At 55.2% G+C, this 18,207-nt stretch overlaps 8 protein-coding genes across 8 annotated transcripts, besides 9 other annotated features; all 8 read right to left on the bottom strand.

Moving 5' to 3' along the window:
• Positions 1–60: a microsatellite.
• Positions 61–262: 202 nt separating this feature from the next.
• Positions 263–1,735, bottom strand: Tco025E_05976 (protein kinase; the record flags this gene model as incomplete). The annotated part of the gene is made up of 1 exon (XM_029372866.1): positions 263–1,735. One exon carries the CDS (start codon positions 1,733–1,735, stop codon positions 263–265), a length of 1,473 nt encoding a protein of 490 aa, XP_029227009.1.
• A 427-nt stretch (positions 1,736–2,162) lies between these two features.
• Positions 2,163–2,202: a microsatellite.
• Positions 2,203–2,570: 368 nt separating this feature from the next.
• Positions 2,571–2,590: a microsatellite.
• Positions 2,591–2,730: 140 nt separating this feature from the next.
• Positions 2,731–2,768: a microsatellite.
• Positions 2,769–2,841: 73 nt separating this feature from the next.
• Positions 2,842–4,173, bottom strand: Tco025E_05975 (putative rab-GDP dissociation inhibitor; the record flags this gene model as incomplete). Its single annotated transcript, XM_029372865.1, has 1 exon — positions 2,842–4,173. The coding sequence occupies one exon, from the start codon at positions 4,171–4,173 to the stop codon at positions 2,842–2,844; it is 1,332 nt and encodes a 443-aa protein (XP_029227008.1).
• A 356-nt stretch (positions 4,174–4,529) lies between these two features.
• Positions 4,530–4,573: a microsatellite.
• A 72-nt stretch (positions 4,574–4,645) lies between these two features.
• Tco025E_05974 (uncharacterized protein) lies at positions 4,646–6,763 on the bottom strand (the record flags this gene model as incomplete). The annotated part of the gene is made up of 1 exon (XM_029372864.1): positions 4,646–6,763. One exon carries the CDS (start codon positions 6,761–6,763, stop codon positions 4,646–4,648), a length of 2,118 nt encoding a protein of 705 aa, XP_029227007.1.
• A 131-nt stretch (positions 6,764–6,894) lies between these two features.
• Positions 6,895–6,914: a microsatellite.
• A 77-nt stretch (positions 6,915–6,991) lies between these two features.
• On the bottom strand, positions 6,992–8,215 carry Tco025E_05973 (uncharacterized protein; the record flags this gene model as incomplete). The annotated part of the gene is made up of 1 exon (XM_029372863.1): positions 6,992–8,215. One exon carries the CDS (start codon positions 8,213–8,215, stop codon positions 6,992–6,994), a length of 1,224 nt encoding a protein of 407 aa, XP_029227006.1.
• Positions 8,216–8,517: 302 nt separating this feature from the next.
• Positions 8,518–8,538: a microsatellite.
• A 206-nt stretch (positions 8,539–8,744) lies between these two features.
• Tco025E_05972 (uncharacterized protein) lies at positions 8,745–10,007 on the bottom strand (the record flags this gene model as incomplete). Its single annotated transcript, XM_029372862.1, has 1 exon — positions 8,745–10,007. The coding sequence occupies one exon, from the start codon at positions 10,005–10,007 to the stop codon at positions 8,745–8,747; it is 1,263 nt and encodes a 420-aa protein (XP_029227005.1).
• A 1,091-nt stretch (positions 10,008–11,098) lies between these two features.
• Positions 11,099–11,127: a microsatellite.
• A 122-nt stretch (positions 11,128–11,249) lies between these two features.
• Positions 11,250–12,950, bottom strand: Tco025E_05971 (uncharacterized protein; the record flags this gene model as incomplete). The annotated part of the gene is made up of 1 exon (XM_029372861.1): positions 11,250–12,950. One exon carries the CDS (start codon positions 12,948–12,950, stop codon positions 11,250–11,252), a length of 1,701 nt encoding a protein of 566 aa, XP_029227004.1.
• Positions 12,951–13,150: 200 nt separating this feature from the next.
• Positions 13,151–13,179: a sequence feature (A-rich).
• Positions 13,180–13,522: 343 nt separating this feature from the next.
• Positions 13,523–17,446, bottom strand: Tco025E_05970 (uncharacterized protein; the record flags this gene model as incomplete). Its single annotated transcript, XM_029372860.1, has 1 exon — positions 13,523–17,446. The coding sequence occupies one exon, from the start codon at positions 17,444–17,446 to the stop codon at positions 13,523–13,525; it is 3,924 nt and encodes a 1,307-aa protein (XP_029227003.1).
• Positions 17,447–17,733: 287 nt separating this feature from the next.
• On the bottom strand, positions 17,734–18,207 carry Tco025E_05969 (uncharacterized protein; the record flags this gene model as incomplete). Its single annotated transcript, XM_029372859.1, has 1 exon — positions 17,734–18,207. A coding segment is annotated over one exon (474 nt), but the record flags the coding sequence as incomplete, so codon positions are not given.

Genomic DNA, 18,207 nt, shown 5'->3' with positions numbered 1-18,207 from the left:
AGAGAGAGAGAGAGAGAGAGAGAGAGAGAGAGAGAGAGAGAGAGAGAGAGAGAGAGAGAGTTCCTTGGCCGGCCAACCCCTGCACCACCCAGAGGTAGTCGTGACCCGAGACCGTTGGGATTCACCTTCTTTTTTCCACCATTGGGGTTGAGAGGCACAACTGTCCTGTTACTGCTTGTGGTCTTCGAGCTACTCCTTTTCATCAGGACTGCATCCAAGTCGTTTTAGAGGGTTCATCAACGCTTGCAGCCTGCTCCCTCCGTTACCCCCTGCGAACGCCTGCCGAGGGCGTGGGGGTGTTCACTACGACTCTGGCTCTGTTGGGAGCACCTGCCTCCGCCTCCGCCACCTCTCCTTCCCGAGGCTGCGCCGGAGGACGGTGCCGATTTTGCGCAAGAACCGCAGACAACGGGCGATGTGGTGGCCGGGCAACTGCATTTTTCTTTCCGAGGAGGAGTAGGTCCTTCTTTTGCCCACCTGCCTCTGCAGCGGCTGTCACCTGAGGGAAATTGTGACGGCGCGGCGAGGAAATGCCGCGGGAGAGAATGCAGAAAAAGGGATGCTGAAGGGCCTCTTCCGCCGTTATCCGTCTATCCGGTTCATATGCCAACAGACGCGCCACGAGATCCACGCCATCATTTCCCACCATGTCCATTGACCCACACCTTGTGAAGTAGTAATGCAACTTCCTCTTTGCCCCTTCAAGCCAGTCACTATACCCATTCGAGCCTTTGCCGTCGTTCCCGTTCTGGCCCAGTTGAATACCATTGACGCCATTGAAGAAATCTTTATACAGTGCGTACTGCTTCATACTAGGGAAATTAGCCCCTGTTGGCAGTCCTAAGAGGGCAAAGATGCATTTCAATTGTTCCAAATTGTTTCCCCCGTGAAAAAGGGCTTTTCCACTGGCAACCTCGGCAATAATGCAGCCGGCACTCCATAGATCCACGGTGTAGTTGTAGTTTGTATTTCCCAGCAAGACATCTGGGCTACGGTACCAAAGGGTGACAGACTCATGTTGATACTTTTTTACCGGAATACCTTCCACTCGGGAGAGGCCAAAGTCTGTGATTTTGAGTACATACTGCGACGGCGCCCTCGGCCCCCTCTTTGGCTCACCGTCACAGTTGACCCTGGGGGACTGTGTGCCAGGGGGCACGGCTTTCAGCACAAGGTTCTGCGGCTTCAGGTCTCGGTGTGAGAACTCCTTCCGGTGCAGAAAGCAGAGACCACTGAGCAAATCCCGCATCCACTGGCGGTACAGCCGTCCATCGGTGAGACGGCGCAGTGGGAGTGCATTGAGGTAACACGACAAATCCCCCGCCTCGCAGTACTCCGAGGCCATGTAGACCATATACTTCTCCACGACGACGTCATAAAGTTTAACGACGTTTTCAGAACCGAATAATGCGGGGGACCCCGGTCCGGCCACGTCACGCGTCGACTTGACGATCTCGTTCAGAACCATAATCTCGCGAATTGTGGAGGCAGGAATACCCTCCTCCTTGTCTGCACAGAAGGTGCGCTTGAGAGCGACAAAGCTTCCCTGTGCTCCGTCGATCTGGTTCATATTATTGCCTGGCGGACCTACGACGGTGGCCTTGTAGACCTCGCCGTAGGCGCCCTTTCCTATCACGTCCTTTTCCAGATCGAACTCATAGCACAACACACGCACTTTGGAACTTTCTGGCTTTGACGCTGATCTCGCCGTTGGGATCTCAGCCGCAGCGGCCATGCGTGGTGGTTTCAAACTCAGCAGTTGAGCAGGGAAGAAAACAACACGCCTCCTCACTGCCGCACGCTTCGTCTCGTCGCCGTCCGCCTTTCCCCGTTATCGCTTTAAGCGTCCACTAACACGGAATCTTTACCGCGCGATAATCTGCAGAACGCAGACGCACGCGCCGAAAAGAGGGAAGAAAAAAAGTTTCCTTTTATGTATCCAGTGGCTTCCTTTCGTACTCCTTCTCTTAGCATGCAGTTTCCTCCTACTTTTTTTCTTCTTCTTCGTTCCTTAGCAGCAATTCCTGCTGCAACTACAAATTAATAAAAGATGTAAATAAATAAGCAGAGAAAGCTCTGTTTCTCCTCTTTTCCCTGCACCCGCCTTACTTCGTTTCTCAGGAGTGTAGCAACTGTGGATGCGTGTGGGCGTGGCCACGGTGGAGAGAAATAAAGAAAGAGAGAAAAAAAAAACAGAGAGAATGTGAGACACGTTGAGACGTCGCGGGAGCGGCAACGTAACAGCAGTGCAGGCCTCCCTTTCGCGGTGTTCTCCGTTGCCGGTCATCGCATCTTCCAGAGAGGTTACATGTGGCGTGGAGGCGAACACACAGAAGAAAAAAAGCCCGCAGACATATACGCATAAAGGCAAAATAAAAGGAAAGAGGGGGGGAAAAAAAGCGAATACGCATTTTGAAATTTTTAAAGGAGAGTGGTGAGTCCAGAAGAAGGACGGTGCAACAGAAGAGCACACGGGCGTTTTTCTTTTTCTTTTTTACGCCACTCTTCATGGCCCACTTAATTGCATTCGTAGGGGCCGACGGGAAATGCCGCAGAGCACACCCAATGAAGTGTGTGTGTGTGTGTCTGTTTTTCCCCCTCTTTTCCGTCGTCTTTTTTCTTTTCACCCTTCATACATACGCATTGTCACGCTTACTATTTGGTCGCTGCTACTTTTCCTTCCCCTTCGCCTCTTCCCGCGCATGCGCAGAGAGAGAAAGGCACACACACATATATATATATACAGGCATATATATATATATATATATCTTCCTACATACGTACACGTGTGGGGCGCAAAGCCATTCGCACTAGAAGCAAATTAAAAAAAAATCTTAAGCATCACCCCGCCTCTCTTGCCGGCTTCATGCTGTCAAAGTCGTATGGTTTTCCGTAAATGCGTTGGAAGAGGTCGAGGATATTCGCCGCGGCGCTTTCAAAATGTGTGGCGGCATCATAGCTGTTGCTGATAAAGCACCTGCTCTGCTTGCCGTCCTCCAGGGGCTCGTACAAGTCTGAAACGGAGATAAAGGTTTCAATGGTGTCGCCAATGACGCGTAGGCCTGGTAGAATGTCCCGTTCTGGGTTTGCAAAGTTTTCCACAGCTGTGCCTATGATGGCGATGTAATACCCTTCCGGGCAGACCTTGTTATTTGCCCCAAGCTGCAAGATGTACATGTCATCCTTACGCTTCAATTCCTTTTGGGGGATGATGATTTGGCATGAATTGCAGTCCGAATTAAGGTTTGGAATAGGATGATTCATAATGGCGATGCAGCGAACCACCTTCCCGCAGGGTTTCACACGGTCCGGAAAGTAGGAAGGGTCACCCAGAATAAGCTTCGCGTAGGCCCTTTTACCATCGCTTTCAATAGATTCAAAGACCCCTTGTTCGTTAAAGTGCACCTTGGTCACCGGGGTTTGCAGCATATAGGTACCACCGTACACGGCACAAAGACGGGAGAAGGCCTGCGGCAGCTCACCACTGCCATACAAGGGATACACGTAGGGCGAGGTGGCGTACATGTTGAACGATTTTTCGTACAGCTTGCAGCGCATTACCGTATCAAGCGCCGGGCGTTGCATGTAATCATCGTTTGTGTGCAGCGCAACAGCATGACCGACAAAGTCAATGGTGTCATTACCGATGCCAAATTCCTTGTAGAGTTGCGCCATCGTCATGGTCTGAAGATTGTACTTTTTGTGTGTACTGGGATCCTTCGGGTCGTAGTTACCCATGAACTGAAACAGTTTCGCCGCCTTGCGCTTCTCGAAAAAACCCATCAGCGGAGACGTGAGTGCCTCTGTAGCCGTTGCAGGCACCTTCGCAATTCTGTTATCCTTCAAGACAAAGGAGTTATCAATAAGCATAAATTCCATGTTGTAGCGGTCGATGACGGTGGAGCGAAGAATCTCCACCAGCTCCCCGGCGCACATGAGGACCTTGGGGATGAGGTCGACGTTGTAGAGGTGGCTGCGGCCAAGGGAGGCGGGCGGCGCCCCCTTGTTGAACTTCTTGTACAGCTGCTCCAGGTTCAGACTGGCGGACTCCCCACCGTAGTACGGATTGCGGTCCACGTGAAGCACCTTGTAGCCATTGACGGAGAGCAGCCCACTAAGGACGCACTCCGTCAGGCCGGTGCCGCAAACAATCGCGTCGTAAGTCTCCTCCATAGTTTGGCCCCCAAAAAGTGGCACTGGCGTGTCCTCTTATATATATATATATGTACTGCTGCGGTAACTGATAGCGCAATGATCAAGACACAGCCCAAAGAGGCTGCCGTGTGATGCTCCCTCTAGTTGGGCAGGTTCGACGGGGTAGAAAAAAAAAAAAGTGCAAATAGCAACAAAAACAACAGGAACATTGCATTCAGCAACGCAGCCCTACGACACTACTGCGTGCGCCAAGGGCACAGACAGGCAGCGGAACGTCCCAGTGGTGCTCTCCAATGTGCTGAGGGGTTGGGGGGCCTGTTAGATACACGCAACCAAGGCCCAATGATGGAGGGGAGGAAAACAACAGTAAAAAAACACACACAGAGTACACACACACACACACACACACAGATACACAATATTCCCCGCGGGAGAGCACGACAGTGCCTACGGAGCAGCCACTCTGGGGGCTCGCGCCCCCTACAAAAAACTAGGCGCCCACCGCACTCAATGCCTGCTCCAACAATCGACGCAACGGCGACTCACCCCCGCTTGCATGGCACACCGCATCGTCTCGCAGCACATCACCGTCCGTGTGGACACTCTGGTCTGTGCCTTGTGTCTGTGTCGCATGCGTCTCCCTTTTGAGGTGCCCAAGGCTTTTACTAAGAAAAGAATTCTCACGCCGCAAAGTGTCCAGTTTGGATTCAAAGCGGGCCTCAGCATCGCGCAATACAGCTTCAACGCAGTCCCGCTCCGTCCCTGGGTGTCCGTCTCGCTTTTCCTCTTCCGCCCCCGTTTGCGTATGAGAAATGTCTCGCGGCTCCGCATCATTGCCATGGCGGCGCTGCCACATCTGCAGTATGTTGCCGCCTCTTCCCACCACGGCCACATCTTCCCCCTGCGCACGGAGACTTCGCAGCTTGAGCTCCACCAACTCCGCGCTCTTTTGGTTCAGCGCCTCCAAAAGCTGTGTGACTTGATCCGCAAGCGTGTCTTTCGCGGTGCGGAGGCGTCGCAGCTCCTGGCGCTGCTCTTCTAGTGCCCGATTTGCCTCTTCAACGACAACTGTTGTTTCCGAGACGACATCCAACGCGACGCGAAGACGTACCTCCAGTGCTTCAAGGGGCGGCCCACTTTGCGGTTCCTGCCGCGCCGCTCTCCCTGCGGAACGAAGCGGTGGTGACTCCAACGTCGTAGCCGCCGCCACCGCGTGAGGGTTGGCCCCATGCTCCATTGCCGGATTGAGGAAGTGAAACAGAGCCGCCACCGAGCCGTCGGCGAAGGCAGCAAGGGCGACGGCAACAGCGCGCTGACGCACCGGCGGCAATAGCGGCACAAGGCTTGTGACGGGACTCGCCGTCTGGAGAGCGCTCAGCGGCGTGCATCCAGTCACGTGACCGCCCGAAACGACGGGGGAGACGCCCACCTCGAGCAGCGTCATCACATTCCTTGCCGATGCAGCCGCAAGGCAGTAGCTGACATGGCCGGTCGCTCGATCCGCCTGCGCCGAAAGCACTGAGAGTGCGGTGACCCGGCCTCTATTCACGTGCAGCGTGTCCGCCGTAAGGGCGGCATCCGCCACCGCCCGCAAGTACTCCGCGTCTGTGAGGGTTGCCGCAGGAGACCCCAACGAGCTCGACGACGATGACGCCGATGGCGCGGGCACCGTCCCGGAACGCGCGTCGTAGAGCACCGTAAGGGGAGTGAAGGAGATGCTTCCCTCATCGTCGCCCAAACACATCACCACCGCCGCATCGTCATCGCCGTCCCCAACAAGCACGGCGGCACTTGTCACCGCAGGGCGCGTCGATGCAATGCGCTGCACCGGCAGATCATGGTCTGAGAGCATCTTATTTGACCTCGATGGGCCGCCTAGCGAGAGACCGTACAGCGCCCTCTGCTTGGTTGAGAAGAAAAGCATAAAATGACCCTGCGGCTGCGAGAGACTAGTCGTGCAGGAGCAACCCATTGCCGTACAGACCATTCGTATGGGCGACAGCCCGTAGTGATCCTGTGCACGGCAAGCCCTCGTCAGGTCTCGCATAGGCTCCAGGGTCTTCGCATGCCACTGAATCAGCCGCAGATCATGGCTAGCACTGAAGACCCATGGAGAGGGTCCTGTGGCAAGCAGGTGCACCGCAGCACGGTGCTCGTGCAGAAATGTCACCACTTCCCAACGCGTCTCAGAAGCCTTTGCCCCACTTACTCTTGGCGTGGGTGCACTCGACGATGTCGCTGAAGCCTCTTCAAGGCGCATGCGATACACCGCAATATGCCCCGATGACCAGCCCACCCAAACCACGTTATTTTCTACCACACATAGGGAGAGAGCCATATTGATCGCAGAAGCCTGTTGGAGCGCGGCCGACGAAAAAGCTGGTGATGCAATTTCCTGAGGGGTTGGTAACGCTTCACTACAGGGATGCTGCAGCTTGCAGTCAAACGTTCTCACGCTCCCTGTCTTTCGGTCCGAGAGCAAAACAACGGGCATCGACAGTGCGTCACAAGTGCCAGGCCTGAAAACAGGTTGTAGGCCACGGACCGCGACGGGAGCATCGACAGCGAAGAGCCAGCTACTTTCTTGCGCCTGTGGCGATTTGTCCATGTCCAAATAGACCTCACAGAGAGGGGAGGGAACGGGGCTTGCTTGGCGCAGCACTTCGGGATTGGCGGCGGCTATGAAGCCCCTCAAAAGCACATCAACAAAAAAAAGTGCAAAGGCAAAACAGCAACATTACACACACACACACACACACCGACAGAATTTTCGGGACGGTGAATACACAACAGCAACAACGACCAAAAAATAAAACCAAACTGAGCAACTTCACGTTCACGTGGAGTTCACCTCACCATTCCATGCTGCGGGGTACTGCGCGCAGACACGGCTTCGCGACCGCTCGCTAGGCGTACAGGGCAGGTTTTTCTTCAACTCTTCTCGGTGGCTTCGTCCCAGCGCATGCTCCACCATGCGATGCCAACCTACGGCCACGTCGCACATGTAGCAATAATTTAAGACAGGGGGAAGAAGTAGTTTTCGTGCCTCAGGGTCGTTACAGGCCTTGTGATGTAGTAATCGAAGGCGATCCAGCGACGCGCCACGCCGATAGGCGTCACGTTGTGCAATGATCCCGGCAACTGCCGCCGTTTTCTGCTCGAAGCAGACGTCCCGGAACTTCAGCAGGCACCTTAGGTCGACAAACTGCTTCATGGCCGTTGTCAAGACGGTCAGGACGGAGGACGCGGCCCCGGTGGAGTTGCTATTTAGCCCCCGTAGGCACTGCTCCATGGCCATGGCCGTGGCCTCAAGTGTCGAAACACCCGTTTCTCTCGTCCTTTTCCGTAAGGCCTTAAAAAGCGACGTATACGACCCATCCACATCCAACGCCAGTCGAGGAATGTGCTGAGGGATGTGCCGGTTAAGCGAGGTTGCCTGGCCCCAAGTTCCATCCAAAAGAAGCAAGTGTACCTTCTGGCCCTGGAGAAGACTCTGGACAAATTTCTCCACCAAAATGGCGCCCGACTCTGGGTATAATGAAGCCGTACAAAAGCCGCTATCCTCCTCGTCTACAGCCGACAATCCTTGCATATCCACGTCATCTTCTTCCACGCCCCAGACGCGGACAGGCGCACCTAAAATGAAGGCTGCGACGTGTCCAGAGTTCGTTGCTCGCATCACTTCCGCTGCGTGCATTACCATCGTCACCTTCACGGCTGAGCGCAGCCGATCAGAGAGTACACGTGCCCTATGCTGCTCAAGCTGAGGGCACATGCACATGCTTCTTGTAAACCAGCACCACAGACACAAGTCATTTTGTGCCGCGAACCACAAACGTGCAGAGAGACGTCGCCGAACAGAAGCCCTGTGTCGTTCTTCACGTGGAAGTGATTCTAGATGAGCTCTCCACTCTGCTGACTCCGAAGTCTGGAAGTACAACGCCTCCGGCCCAGTTGAGGGAGGCGGGCGCACAGTTTGCCCTGTTCCGTAGTCTGGGAGTCCCACGTAAGTAACGAGACGCCGCATAGATTCCTTGTACGGATTCTCTCTGATACTCATTGTCCGCAGGCTCTAGACAGCTGCGTATGTGAATGTGAATATGAATGGGCGGTGAACTCTAAACGGCTCCGATTTTTTTTTATTCCACTTACCTTTATTGCCTTTTGTTGTTGTTTCACTATGTGTGTCATATGCGCGTGGACAACACCCATTAACCAGACGGGCAGGCGACGCATGCACACAAGATAGGGGCACATAAGCTCGCCATGCACACAAGCAGAGGGAGTTAGGAGGGAAAAACAACAACAACAACGTCCATGAAGAGACAAAACGAGAGAGATGACAAGAGGAATTTGAGAGCCGTGTGTGTGTGTGTGTGTATGGGAGTAGGGGATGAGGTGAAGTTATCCACCCTCGTGCATGGACGTTGTTTTTCCCCCCTTTTCTTTATATAGTTAGAGTATGACTATGCCCAACTCTCTGTCTGGATGTTTAAATTCAGTCATCTGGGTTTGGCGCCGCATGCAGAAACACGCCCTCCACAACACCTTGCTGTGCCGTTGTCTGTGAAGATGGAGTGGCGATACACTCACTCTCTCCCCTTACCGTGGCATACAGGGCACTCCTTCCCCTTCGCGCGCCTGGTCCGGGTGAGTCGGGCGGCGAGAGTTGCCTCCCATTCGTGTCCACAGGCCATGCAAAGCCACCAAAGTTTGGTGTGATCGGTTGGCTTCACTTGACTTGGCTGCAGATCACCGTTTTTGAGGGGGTGCCACTCCTGCAGCAGCCCATTCTCGTCCTTGCTGAAGTCTGCGTGAAGGTTCAGCAAAGAGCAGGATGGGCACTTTGCCTTGTCGGACACCATGTCTTTAATGCGTGCCTGGAAGCTGGTGGCGCAGCTTGGGCAACGCCAGTAGGCCGATTTGTTGCTGCTCGCCACCACCGCCTTGGGGTCAATGCAGGGGTCATTGAGGGAGTGGTCCCAGAGCTGAACAAGGCGTCCACCCAGGCACGGGTTGCGCTCCTTCTCGCAGAGGGGGCACCTTGTGCGAAGACAGGTGCGCACAAAGACTCCGCTCCTCCACTTAAATCCACACCCCACGCATTTCCAGGACGCCACCTGCGCGCTGTCAACGACGACCTCCTCCAACGGGGTCTGGTTGGCCTCCGTGTCATACTCCGCCGCCAAGTCCGGGAAACGATCCTTCAAAAATCGACTTTCCACATCTAACGCCGGCACCGAATCTTCGGCATTGGATCTGCCGCCAGAAGCACCTCTGTCCTCCTCATCGGCCTCGTCCTCGCCGTCCAACGCGTGTTCGTTGGGCGCCGCGCTAGACGACGCTCGCCGACCACGGCGACGAGGACGTTGTTGGCGGGAGAGAATTAACTCCGCCTCCTCATCCTCGTCGCCATTGTTGAAATCATGCAGATTTTGTTGCTCCTCCCCCCACATGTCTTGACCTCCGTCCGCGGCCTCGTCGAGCCCCACATCGGGCACTGCACCCGGGCCGAGTTCATCGCCCTCCTCCCTCTCCATTGCACCTTCAGCGAATTTGGTCTTGCCGCTCCTTCTGCGCGTCCTCCCCTGCTTTTCCCTCGCCGAAGTCACAGCGACCGCATCTTCGCTGGTTGCGGGTTTCTTCCACCCCCGCCTCGTCTTCGTTGCGGTTGTGGGGACAGCTGCCGTGGAGGAAGAGCAGCGAAGTGCGGTGGAGAGGGTCCGCTCGCCGTGGGGAAGGGCGGTGACGCTCGCTGCACTCAAAAGACCCGTTCTAGACCCTGCCACTAGCGCTGCCGCCGGCGCAAATGCAAACGGTGCGAGCGTCCAACTGCGAACAACGCGCCTCATTGCGCAGACTGGGAGATTTATTTTGTGAGTCTCTTCTTCCCCACTTACCTCGCGAGGTGTGCGCTGGAACGCAAAATGCGACAAGAGAGAAGTAAAGTCAAAAAAAAGAAACCAAAAAGTTTTGTGCGAATCGGGGGAGGTTCAATTGCGTTTCATTCCTTTGTGCCTCTCCACTCACCAACCTGACTCTCCGTCCACGTAGATGTGAGGCTGAGACGACACCACGGGCAGATTAAATACGCTTTCTATGAAAAAAGGGTTGACATAACCACCATGTAGCTTTTTTTTGTTTGTTTCCTTACGGTGAAGGAGTGGGTCATGCCGGTTCTTCGCTGTGGTATTTTTTCTTCTATCTGAAGAAAACCTCCTCCTTCCTGCATCCTGTATTCTGCATGCATACCTGCGGAGCATACTTGTACAGCGCGCATGGGTAGTGCAGGAAAGACAATTAGCGGAGCAATAACGATGGCAGGGGAAAAAAGTGGGCGTCAAATAAAAGAAAATAAAAGAAGAAATGAAAAGGGGAAAAAGGAATAAAAAAAATCACAGGATACCGGCCATAAAAAAAAAGGGACAGATGCCCAAAGCACAAATAACTTTTTTTGCCCCTCTTTGTATTGCTTTATTTATTTTGTGTCTATACATATTTTCTTCTACTTTGTTTCTCTCGCCTTCGTTTTTGATCCACCCAGCAGGCCTCGTACTTCGTCAAAGAGGTACGGGTTGAGGGAGTTACCCGACGGCTTTGCCAGTCCATTGCGTTGACGCCCCTCAGTGAGGCGGGGATGGGTGGTTAATTAGCGTCAGCCCACGCAGGGCGCGGGGTCCAACCCGGTTGCGGGGACGCGGGCGGCGCTGGGAAACTAAATCCTGCGCACCTGCGCCCTGCCCAGACGACGGCGGAGACGGCGGGCAACCAACGCAGGATGTCTGACCGTTGTCTGCGGGGGGACAAGTGAGGGGGGGGGGATTCTGCCGCACTCCAGTGAGGGAAGCCGACGCCCAGGGCTCTCAGGAGTCGCAGTAGCAGTGGGGGACAGAACAGCACAAACAATGAAGATGGTAGCTGGAGTCAATAAAATAAAATTCAGCAAAAAACAAACAAACAAACAAACAAACACACTCCGTGTCAAAAATAGGAGAAATACGCTAACAAACACAATGCAGAGAGCTGTGAAGTTGAGGTGGGTCTGTCCGCGCAGGGCGAACCTCAGAAGAGAAACCCAGCGACAGCCCAAGATACTAGGCATAACAAGACATTGCGTGGTCGTACACGGCGAACTTCACATCGTACCAGTTCCGCTCAAGCAATCGCCAGCTTCCCAGCATCTGTATAACGCTTGACGGATTTGCTTCATCTCGGTCCACGTATTCCATCACCTGCTTGTGAAGTTTCTTGATACGAGTTTCAATGGCCCCAGCGGTTTTTTGGATCTCACCGAGAAGCCTTTTTTGCTCCTCATCGCTCATATCCTTTTGATGTCGTGCCTCATACCTCGCCTTCAGTCGGTCAATGCTTTTTTGTTGCTGATCGATGTCACGCAAGGCCTCATCCAGCTCATGATCCTCGCCGCCAGGCGGTGGACTCTTTTGGCCTCCCTTCCCCTCTGGAGGCCGCTTCACAGAGCTTCCGGCGGTGTCCTCCGCGGAAGCTGACGTTGGAGGGGCGTTTGGAGAAGCTTTCTCCGCTGGGATCAACAACTCCGTTGCGCGAGGCGGTTTGGTAATGGGCTCGTTAATGCGAGAACTTCCATTCTCGTTGGGTGCAGCTGGTTCTGGGTTGATTAGCCCTGTCTTCTGCGCCCGCCCCGGCAAAATATGCGTTGGTTTGGGGTGAGTACCGGAGCCACGACGCGGGACAAGGGTTGAGCTTGGAACCTTCGCCGTCGTATTCGGCGAAGCCAGGAGGGATGTTGCAGAGGAGCGTGCTGCCGCAGAGGCGCCGCCAGGCCCAAGAGTGGATGGAGGTGTACCTTCAGCCTTCTTCCGCTGCGACGGTGCGGTGCCGTCCTCGGCCGGCGTATTCAGGTCACTTTTGCCCGCACCACTCGCCTTTTGCAGGAGCAGATTCAGGACGAGGGCCAGGGCAATTCTTGGATCGTCCCCAGCGCACGTGGCCAAGTCTGGAACATGCATCGGCTTGTGCTCAAGCGCCTGCTGTTGCAGGTGTTTTGCGACGTCACCACGACGAAACATTTTGCCGCACTTGAGCGGACACGGAACTTCTACCTCAAGACAAAGTACCTTGTGTCGCGCCAGCGCCGCCGAGTAGTCGAACTTGGCACCGCAAAAGCGACACAGTAAGGGCCCCGCTGCATCTGAGTTGAAGTAGAAACCAGAGGCATGCTGGCGATTAACGCTTTCCGGGCGCTCCTTCGACGGTGTCGGGCGTCTCGAGTTGCTCGCGTGGCAGCGGGCCTCGTGGTCGAGAAGCATGGTCCTCCCGCGGCATATGTAGCCGCAGGCCGTGCCGGTCCTCGGATCCGTTTGTTGGCAGGCCAATGGTTTCAAGGGGCAGTAGCGGTCATGCTCAGTCGTCTCACCTTGGGCGACAAAGTGGTAACAGTGCCTGCAACGCCCACCGAAGAGCGACGCGCGGCGCTGGGCGAGTTCGGATTGATCCAGGGACGCCTGCGAGTCCCGGTCTAGCCGTCGCGGTGTCTGCAGCGACGAAGCACTGGGCCGTCCATTCTCAGTTGAGGAACGACGGGACCTCACGCTGCTGTGGCGGCGCAAAATCCACTCCCCGGTGCGGGATTCCGGGGTCGACGCGCGTCGCGGCTGCGACCGCGCTGGCGTGCGGACCGGAGTTGGCGCCCGCGAAGGAACGTCAAGAGAAAACCGGCGGCTGACCGACATGCAACTGTCCTTGGATTTAACCGTGGTATCCCAGCTGTAAAGCGCGTGCAAAGCAAAACAAGGAGGCAGGCAAGCAAAATCCATAAATAATACATCCAGTCGAGAAGCGGAGGCGGGGTGTCAGTCGCCCCGCTTGCTGCAGACGTGGTGGCAGCAGACAAGCCGCGTGTCAGCTTCTGCCTAGTCCTTAAACACGGCGGTTGCGCGCGGACAACAACACAATTTAGTCAACTGCATTTCGAACAAAAAAAACAAGAGAAAGGCAGCCACACCAAGAAGAGAAGTTGTTGTTGTTTTTTTCTTTTTCTTTTTTCCTACAAGACGTCCAGCGTCTTGCTTTAATGCTCACTCTGCCCCAGCTCCTTCTTGTTTACGGCCCTTATTCCTCGCTCGCTCTCCCTCTCTTCTTAACTACTTCGCCCTTTCCTTCCTTCAGAGATCTCATATCCTCCTCTTTGTGTGTCTGTGTGTTCCACTCCATCGCTGTTGAAGCAGGCGTAGATGGATGCGCCTTTGCACGGCACGTCCTAGCGACGCACGACACAACAACCCCCTTCCTCCTGCTCCTTGCTACTCCCTGCCTTTCCTCGGCTTCCTGACTACTGTTTGACTTCTTTTGGCGCGGGGAGGGCGAGAAGCGAGGGGGCAGGCGCCCCTCAGTACCTGCCCGACTTCATGGCGTCGTACATGTCCTTGTGCACAATCTTCTTTGCTTTCTTTGCTGGTCGAAGCCCGGCCGGGACCGCCGCAAGCACCGTGTTCTTTATAAGCTTGCCCCGCGGCACCCACTTTGGCAGCGGCCGATTGTTGTCCATCGTCATGTACACCACGCCCGTGACGGTCACTGCAATCGACAGCGCCGCGAGGGCGCCCACCTCCAGTGCGTTTTCCCTAATCGCATTCCGTTCGTCTCTGCCGCCCTTCCTTGGCGGACCGTAGCGGCTCCGCTGCGTCATCATCGGGTCCACGTGTATGGTGCGATAAAAGGTGCTTGTACGTACCACCTCCGTGCTTATTGTGGCTGTCAAAAGAATCTCCACATCGGTGGCGATGTTAATGGAGCCCGGAATAAACGCGAAGGCGAAGGAAACGTCTGTTACCTCCGAGGGACTTACGCCGGGGCCAATTGTTAGGGTGTCATTCGCTACTTTATTAATTAGTTGACGGAAACTCAAGAAGGGATGGGTGTGCTGCCACCAGTAGCCCACGGTTCGCGGCGGAATCAGCACGGCACCCGTGCGTGGGTCTTGATAGTGCAAAAAGACACTGGTGTTCTTGTACTTCAAGAGTATAGAGTGCACATTGACCTGGGAGGTGGACACGCCGGGGATTTGCAGAAACACGGTGGCCCACCCGCTTGGACCAAAGGTGGAGCTAAGTGTGTCAATGCAGAGTGGACCAGGAGTGGCACTGCTTAGCTCAAATGGCCTGTCCGGAAGGGACACACCAAGCGGGTCCAACACAGGCCAGTAGTCCGAGCCCCGGCATACGCTCAAACGGCCTGCGGCGGCGTGCGAGCCTTGCGACAAACGGGTGACATAGATGGATAGCTCCATGGCCACGTCATGTTTCGTTCCGTCTGTCATCAACAGCTGCAATAGCACACGTCCCTCATAGCTGAAGGTCCGCTGCAATGCATCGGGAAGAGCCCCACTACCAAGGGAAACCCCCCGAATCGTAAGGTTCTGATACCACGTCGCACAACCCGTAGGCAATGAAAATCCAGAGCGATTGAAAACATGCATCCGGCTAGGCGGACACGCCGTGACGTCCATCGCAGGACCCTTGCGGAGTTCAACCAGGCCTGTCCCAGGTGGGCAGTCCCCTGACGGAAACTCACCTGTGTAGGTCGGCGTGCCATACTTTTCCTCGTCTTTACAATGCGACCTATTCCCTTTACAGGTAGTGCACTGTTCCGCGCTTGGGGCAATCCAGTCTTGGGCAATCCATTTAAACCCAACGACGTGGCGGTCCTCAGCGTAGCTCGTTTCCATGTCTTCTGTGACATAGGGGTGAAGTAGAAGATTTACCCCAAAGGCGCGATCGCCGTTTTCGGTGTACTCAAAAAACTCAGAATCAATCGAAAAGGGCGTCGTCGGTGTTAGCTTCTTCACCACAACAAATTGTTGGAGATCAAAAAAAACATCATGGGCCTCATACTGGGCATCAAAGCTACGTGCAGGCTCAATCCAGGAATTTGCGCGGACCCCCTCGGAGAGGATCGTGCCCTTCACTTGCTTGTCCCCCACGAAATACCAAACCGGGCTGCCGTCCGACTTCTTCAGCTTCTCCAGGGTGGCGTATGGGAAAGTCCCGGTCCAGGTGGCATCACAGTCGTCAATCTCAAGCTCCCACCGAACCGCCGCAGCAGTGACGTTGGGTACCGCAGGCGTTAGCAGGGGCGCATAAAGGCACGAATCCACAAACGTGTCACAGCCAATGTGCTTGCCACCAAACTTCTGATACCACGAGGTACCTTTATTGTATAATGCCCCGACAGATCCAGTACCAGACCCGTTTCCAAGCGTCTTCCACCGCCATACATCCTCGCCCATGCCAATAGAACCCTGATTGGCCAAGCAACTTAGCTCAAAACCTGGCGAAGTTGGCGCCACAACCCCCTCAAATTCATTCGGTTCAAAGTACTTTCCCACCGTGGGGTTAAGCGGTTCAAAGGTCGGAAAGCGCACTCCAAGGTTGCCAATAATTGTGTACACCGTAATAACTATGGAATTTTTCATCCAGGCCACCTGAATCCCATCGACAGCGCGGCCGTCACGCCGTGCGTATCCAGCACCAGGTGTATTATCCCACATAGCAGGTTTCGGATACGTTTTCCACGCCTTTTCGTTGCATGTCCCGCGGCATTTAATCTGTTTATTTTTCACCACACTTGGGGTTGGCGCCGCCGTAGTCCCATTCTCACTACCACTGGGCGGTAATGTCCATTCATTGCTTACGAGGATGTAGGCATTGCCCCGACAATACAATGTGTTGAGGCAGTACATGCTGAAGGAAAAGTGATACGCCCCTTCATGTCGTTCAGGGCGATAAAGAAAGTCACCACTATGAGTTAGCTCCAGCGTTCCCGCGTCAGGTGGATATATCATGGAAAAATAACGCCCATATGCACATGGATCTTGACCTGGCACGCCGTTAAGGGAGTCACTGAGAGCAGCGCCAGGCACTGTCTGGTAGTAGTATACGTTAGCACACGCAAGGACAGGCGCGGCTGTTGTGATTGGTGGAGTGGTGGGTGACTGCGTAGGAGTCAAATCAATGTACGAGGTAATCATAATGTGCGTGCGGCATCGAAAGTCTTTTATGCATGAAACATCAACAGGAAGTTTATCAATACCTTCTTTCGCTGGAGCCGAGTAGAGGAAGTCGCCGATAATATTTAACTGTAGATTCTCACAGGAGCTATAAAGAGGCTGATGATACGTCACAAAACTACATCCCGCCACATCTACGTGTAAGTTGCCTCGAAGCTCAGTTGCTACTGGTACAGTAAAATTAAACTGCTCCTTACACATGACAACAGGAGCGGCTGTCGGAGCCGGAGCTGGGGCTTCTGTAGAGCTCGGTCGTGGTTGATTCGTGACGACAACGGCAAACGTCACATCACAGAGAGCTTCATCGTCACAATACAAACGGGCGTCCAGGGTCACATCTTCTTCCTTACTGGGCGCATTAAATGTGAAGGATACCCCATCGTAAAACTTGAAGGTGTGTGCCAGAGCCTGAGTTCGGAGGCGTGCACGCAGCACGCCATCACACGCGGCACCCGTGGCAAGGGTCGCATTCAGCTGTGCCCCTGGCTTTACATCGTACACCAGGTGATTTTTGGGGCACTGGGAAACCGTTTCGTGGAGCCAAATTTGCATCACCCCCGCGCAAACCACATTCTCGTCACACTTCACTTCATAAGGGAGAGTGACGTTCGCCTCAATGTCGTCCTGCGGAGAGGCGTAGATAAATTGTAGGGAATTCGGGCTCAGCACCGCAGCAGAGCCGATTTCGGGCTGCGTGATTGACGCCCGTAAGCCACCAGGGCAAACCATTTGTACGGCGCTTGTCGGTAACCTTGCAACGTTCGTTCTACCTGGCAACATCCGCAGTTGAAGTTCCCCCCGAGATGCAGCGCACGGCGGGAACTTCGGCGCGATCGTCGTGGTCGTGGTTGTGGTTGTGGTCGAGGGATCGTCGGGCGTTGCTGAATCATCACTCGACGCGTTTGCGTCGACCTCATAACGAAGGCTCGCGCGACAAACCTCGACGCCGTCGCAGCGGGCGCTGAGCGCAAATTCCACCGCAGCAGGCAGCGGGGCATCGACCACGGCGCCGAAGAGGTAGTTCCACCCACCCACCAGTAGAAGAAGGCTTGGCGAGGCGGGCGGTGACAGCACCTCAAGTGACGCGCCTTTGCAAGCCGCACCGCTCGGACTACTAATGCGCCCATACCGCGTGCCCCCGGGTGCAATGCTGTATTGGCGATTGTTCTCGGGGCACGTATCGACGGCGGAAACACCGACAGCTACGACGACCAAACACGTGAGGAAGCAAAGGAGGTTCCACATCTCTCCACTCCACCTTTGCTAGCTGCAGTCGCTGTTGTTGGGCAGGTACGGGCAGCCCAAGAACAGCAAAAAGAATAGCTAAAAACAAGGGGTGGGGGATGGGTAGGAAAGGCAGAACAATGAAGAGAAAAGAATAGTCTGCGCCGCACCCTACTTTCTCACCGTTGCCGAAGAGTTACGAAAACACAAATAACTTTTTTCCACCACTTTGGGTTCGTGACCAGAAATGTACCTATCAATTCGAATAGAAAATGGAAAGAGTTAGAGATGCGAGGCACGACGATCCTTCACCGCCGGGGAAGCAGCCGCGCGGTCGCCCTCTCCCTTCCGGGCGTCAGCTCCATCACCACCACCCTCCCTCCCTCCCTTCTTTTCCTCACAGCGCACGCCCAGCGCACAAGTGCCGTCCCCCCCACGCGCCTGTGGGCGCCAGCACGAGGGAAATACGTCCCGCAACACGCCCAAGCGGCCGGCCAGGCAAGGCACTCGTTACGTGCCCTCTCCCCACTGCAGCGGCTGCGTGTTCCTGCAGACGGATCCCCCGCCGCCCACGGACGCCGCTTGAGGGCGGGCCCCGCAGGCCGACTACTCTCGGCCGGCCTCCTTGCGCCCCCTTTTCCCCCACCGCCGCGCAGCAGCATCTGAGTGCCGCGCGCCATCGCGGGCCGCCGCAAAGAGACCCAATGCATCGCGTTGTCTTTGGCCCGGCGGTGCAGAACTGACCTCCATCCGCCACGGTGCGAGTGGCGCCCGCGTGATTG

This window comes from Trypanosoma conorhini, assembly GCF_003719485.1.
Source record: "Trypanosoma conorhini strain 025E chromosome Unknown Tco_14.4_contig_00377, whole genome shotgun sequence".
NCBI classification, from domain to species: domain Eukaryota; phylum Euglenozoa; class Kinetoplastea; order Trypanosomatida; family Trypanosomatidae; genus Trypanosoma; species Trypanosoma conorhini.
This window is presented reverse-complemented; position numbering and strand designations above follow the sequence as displayed.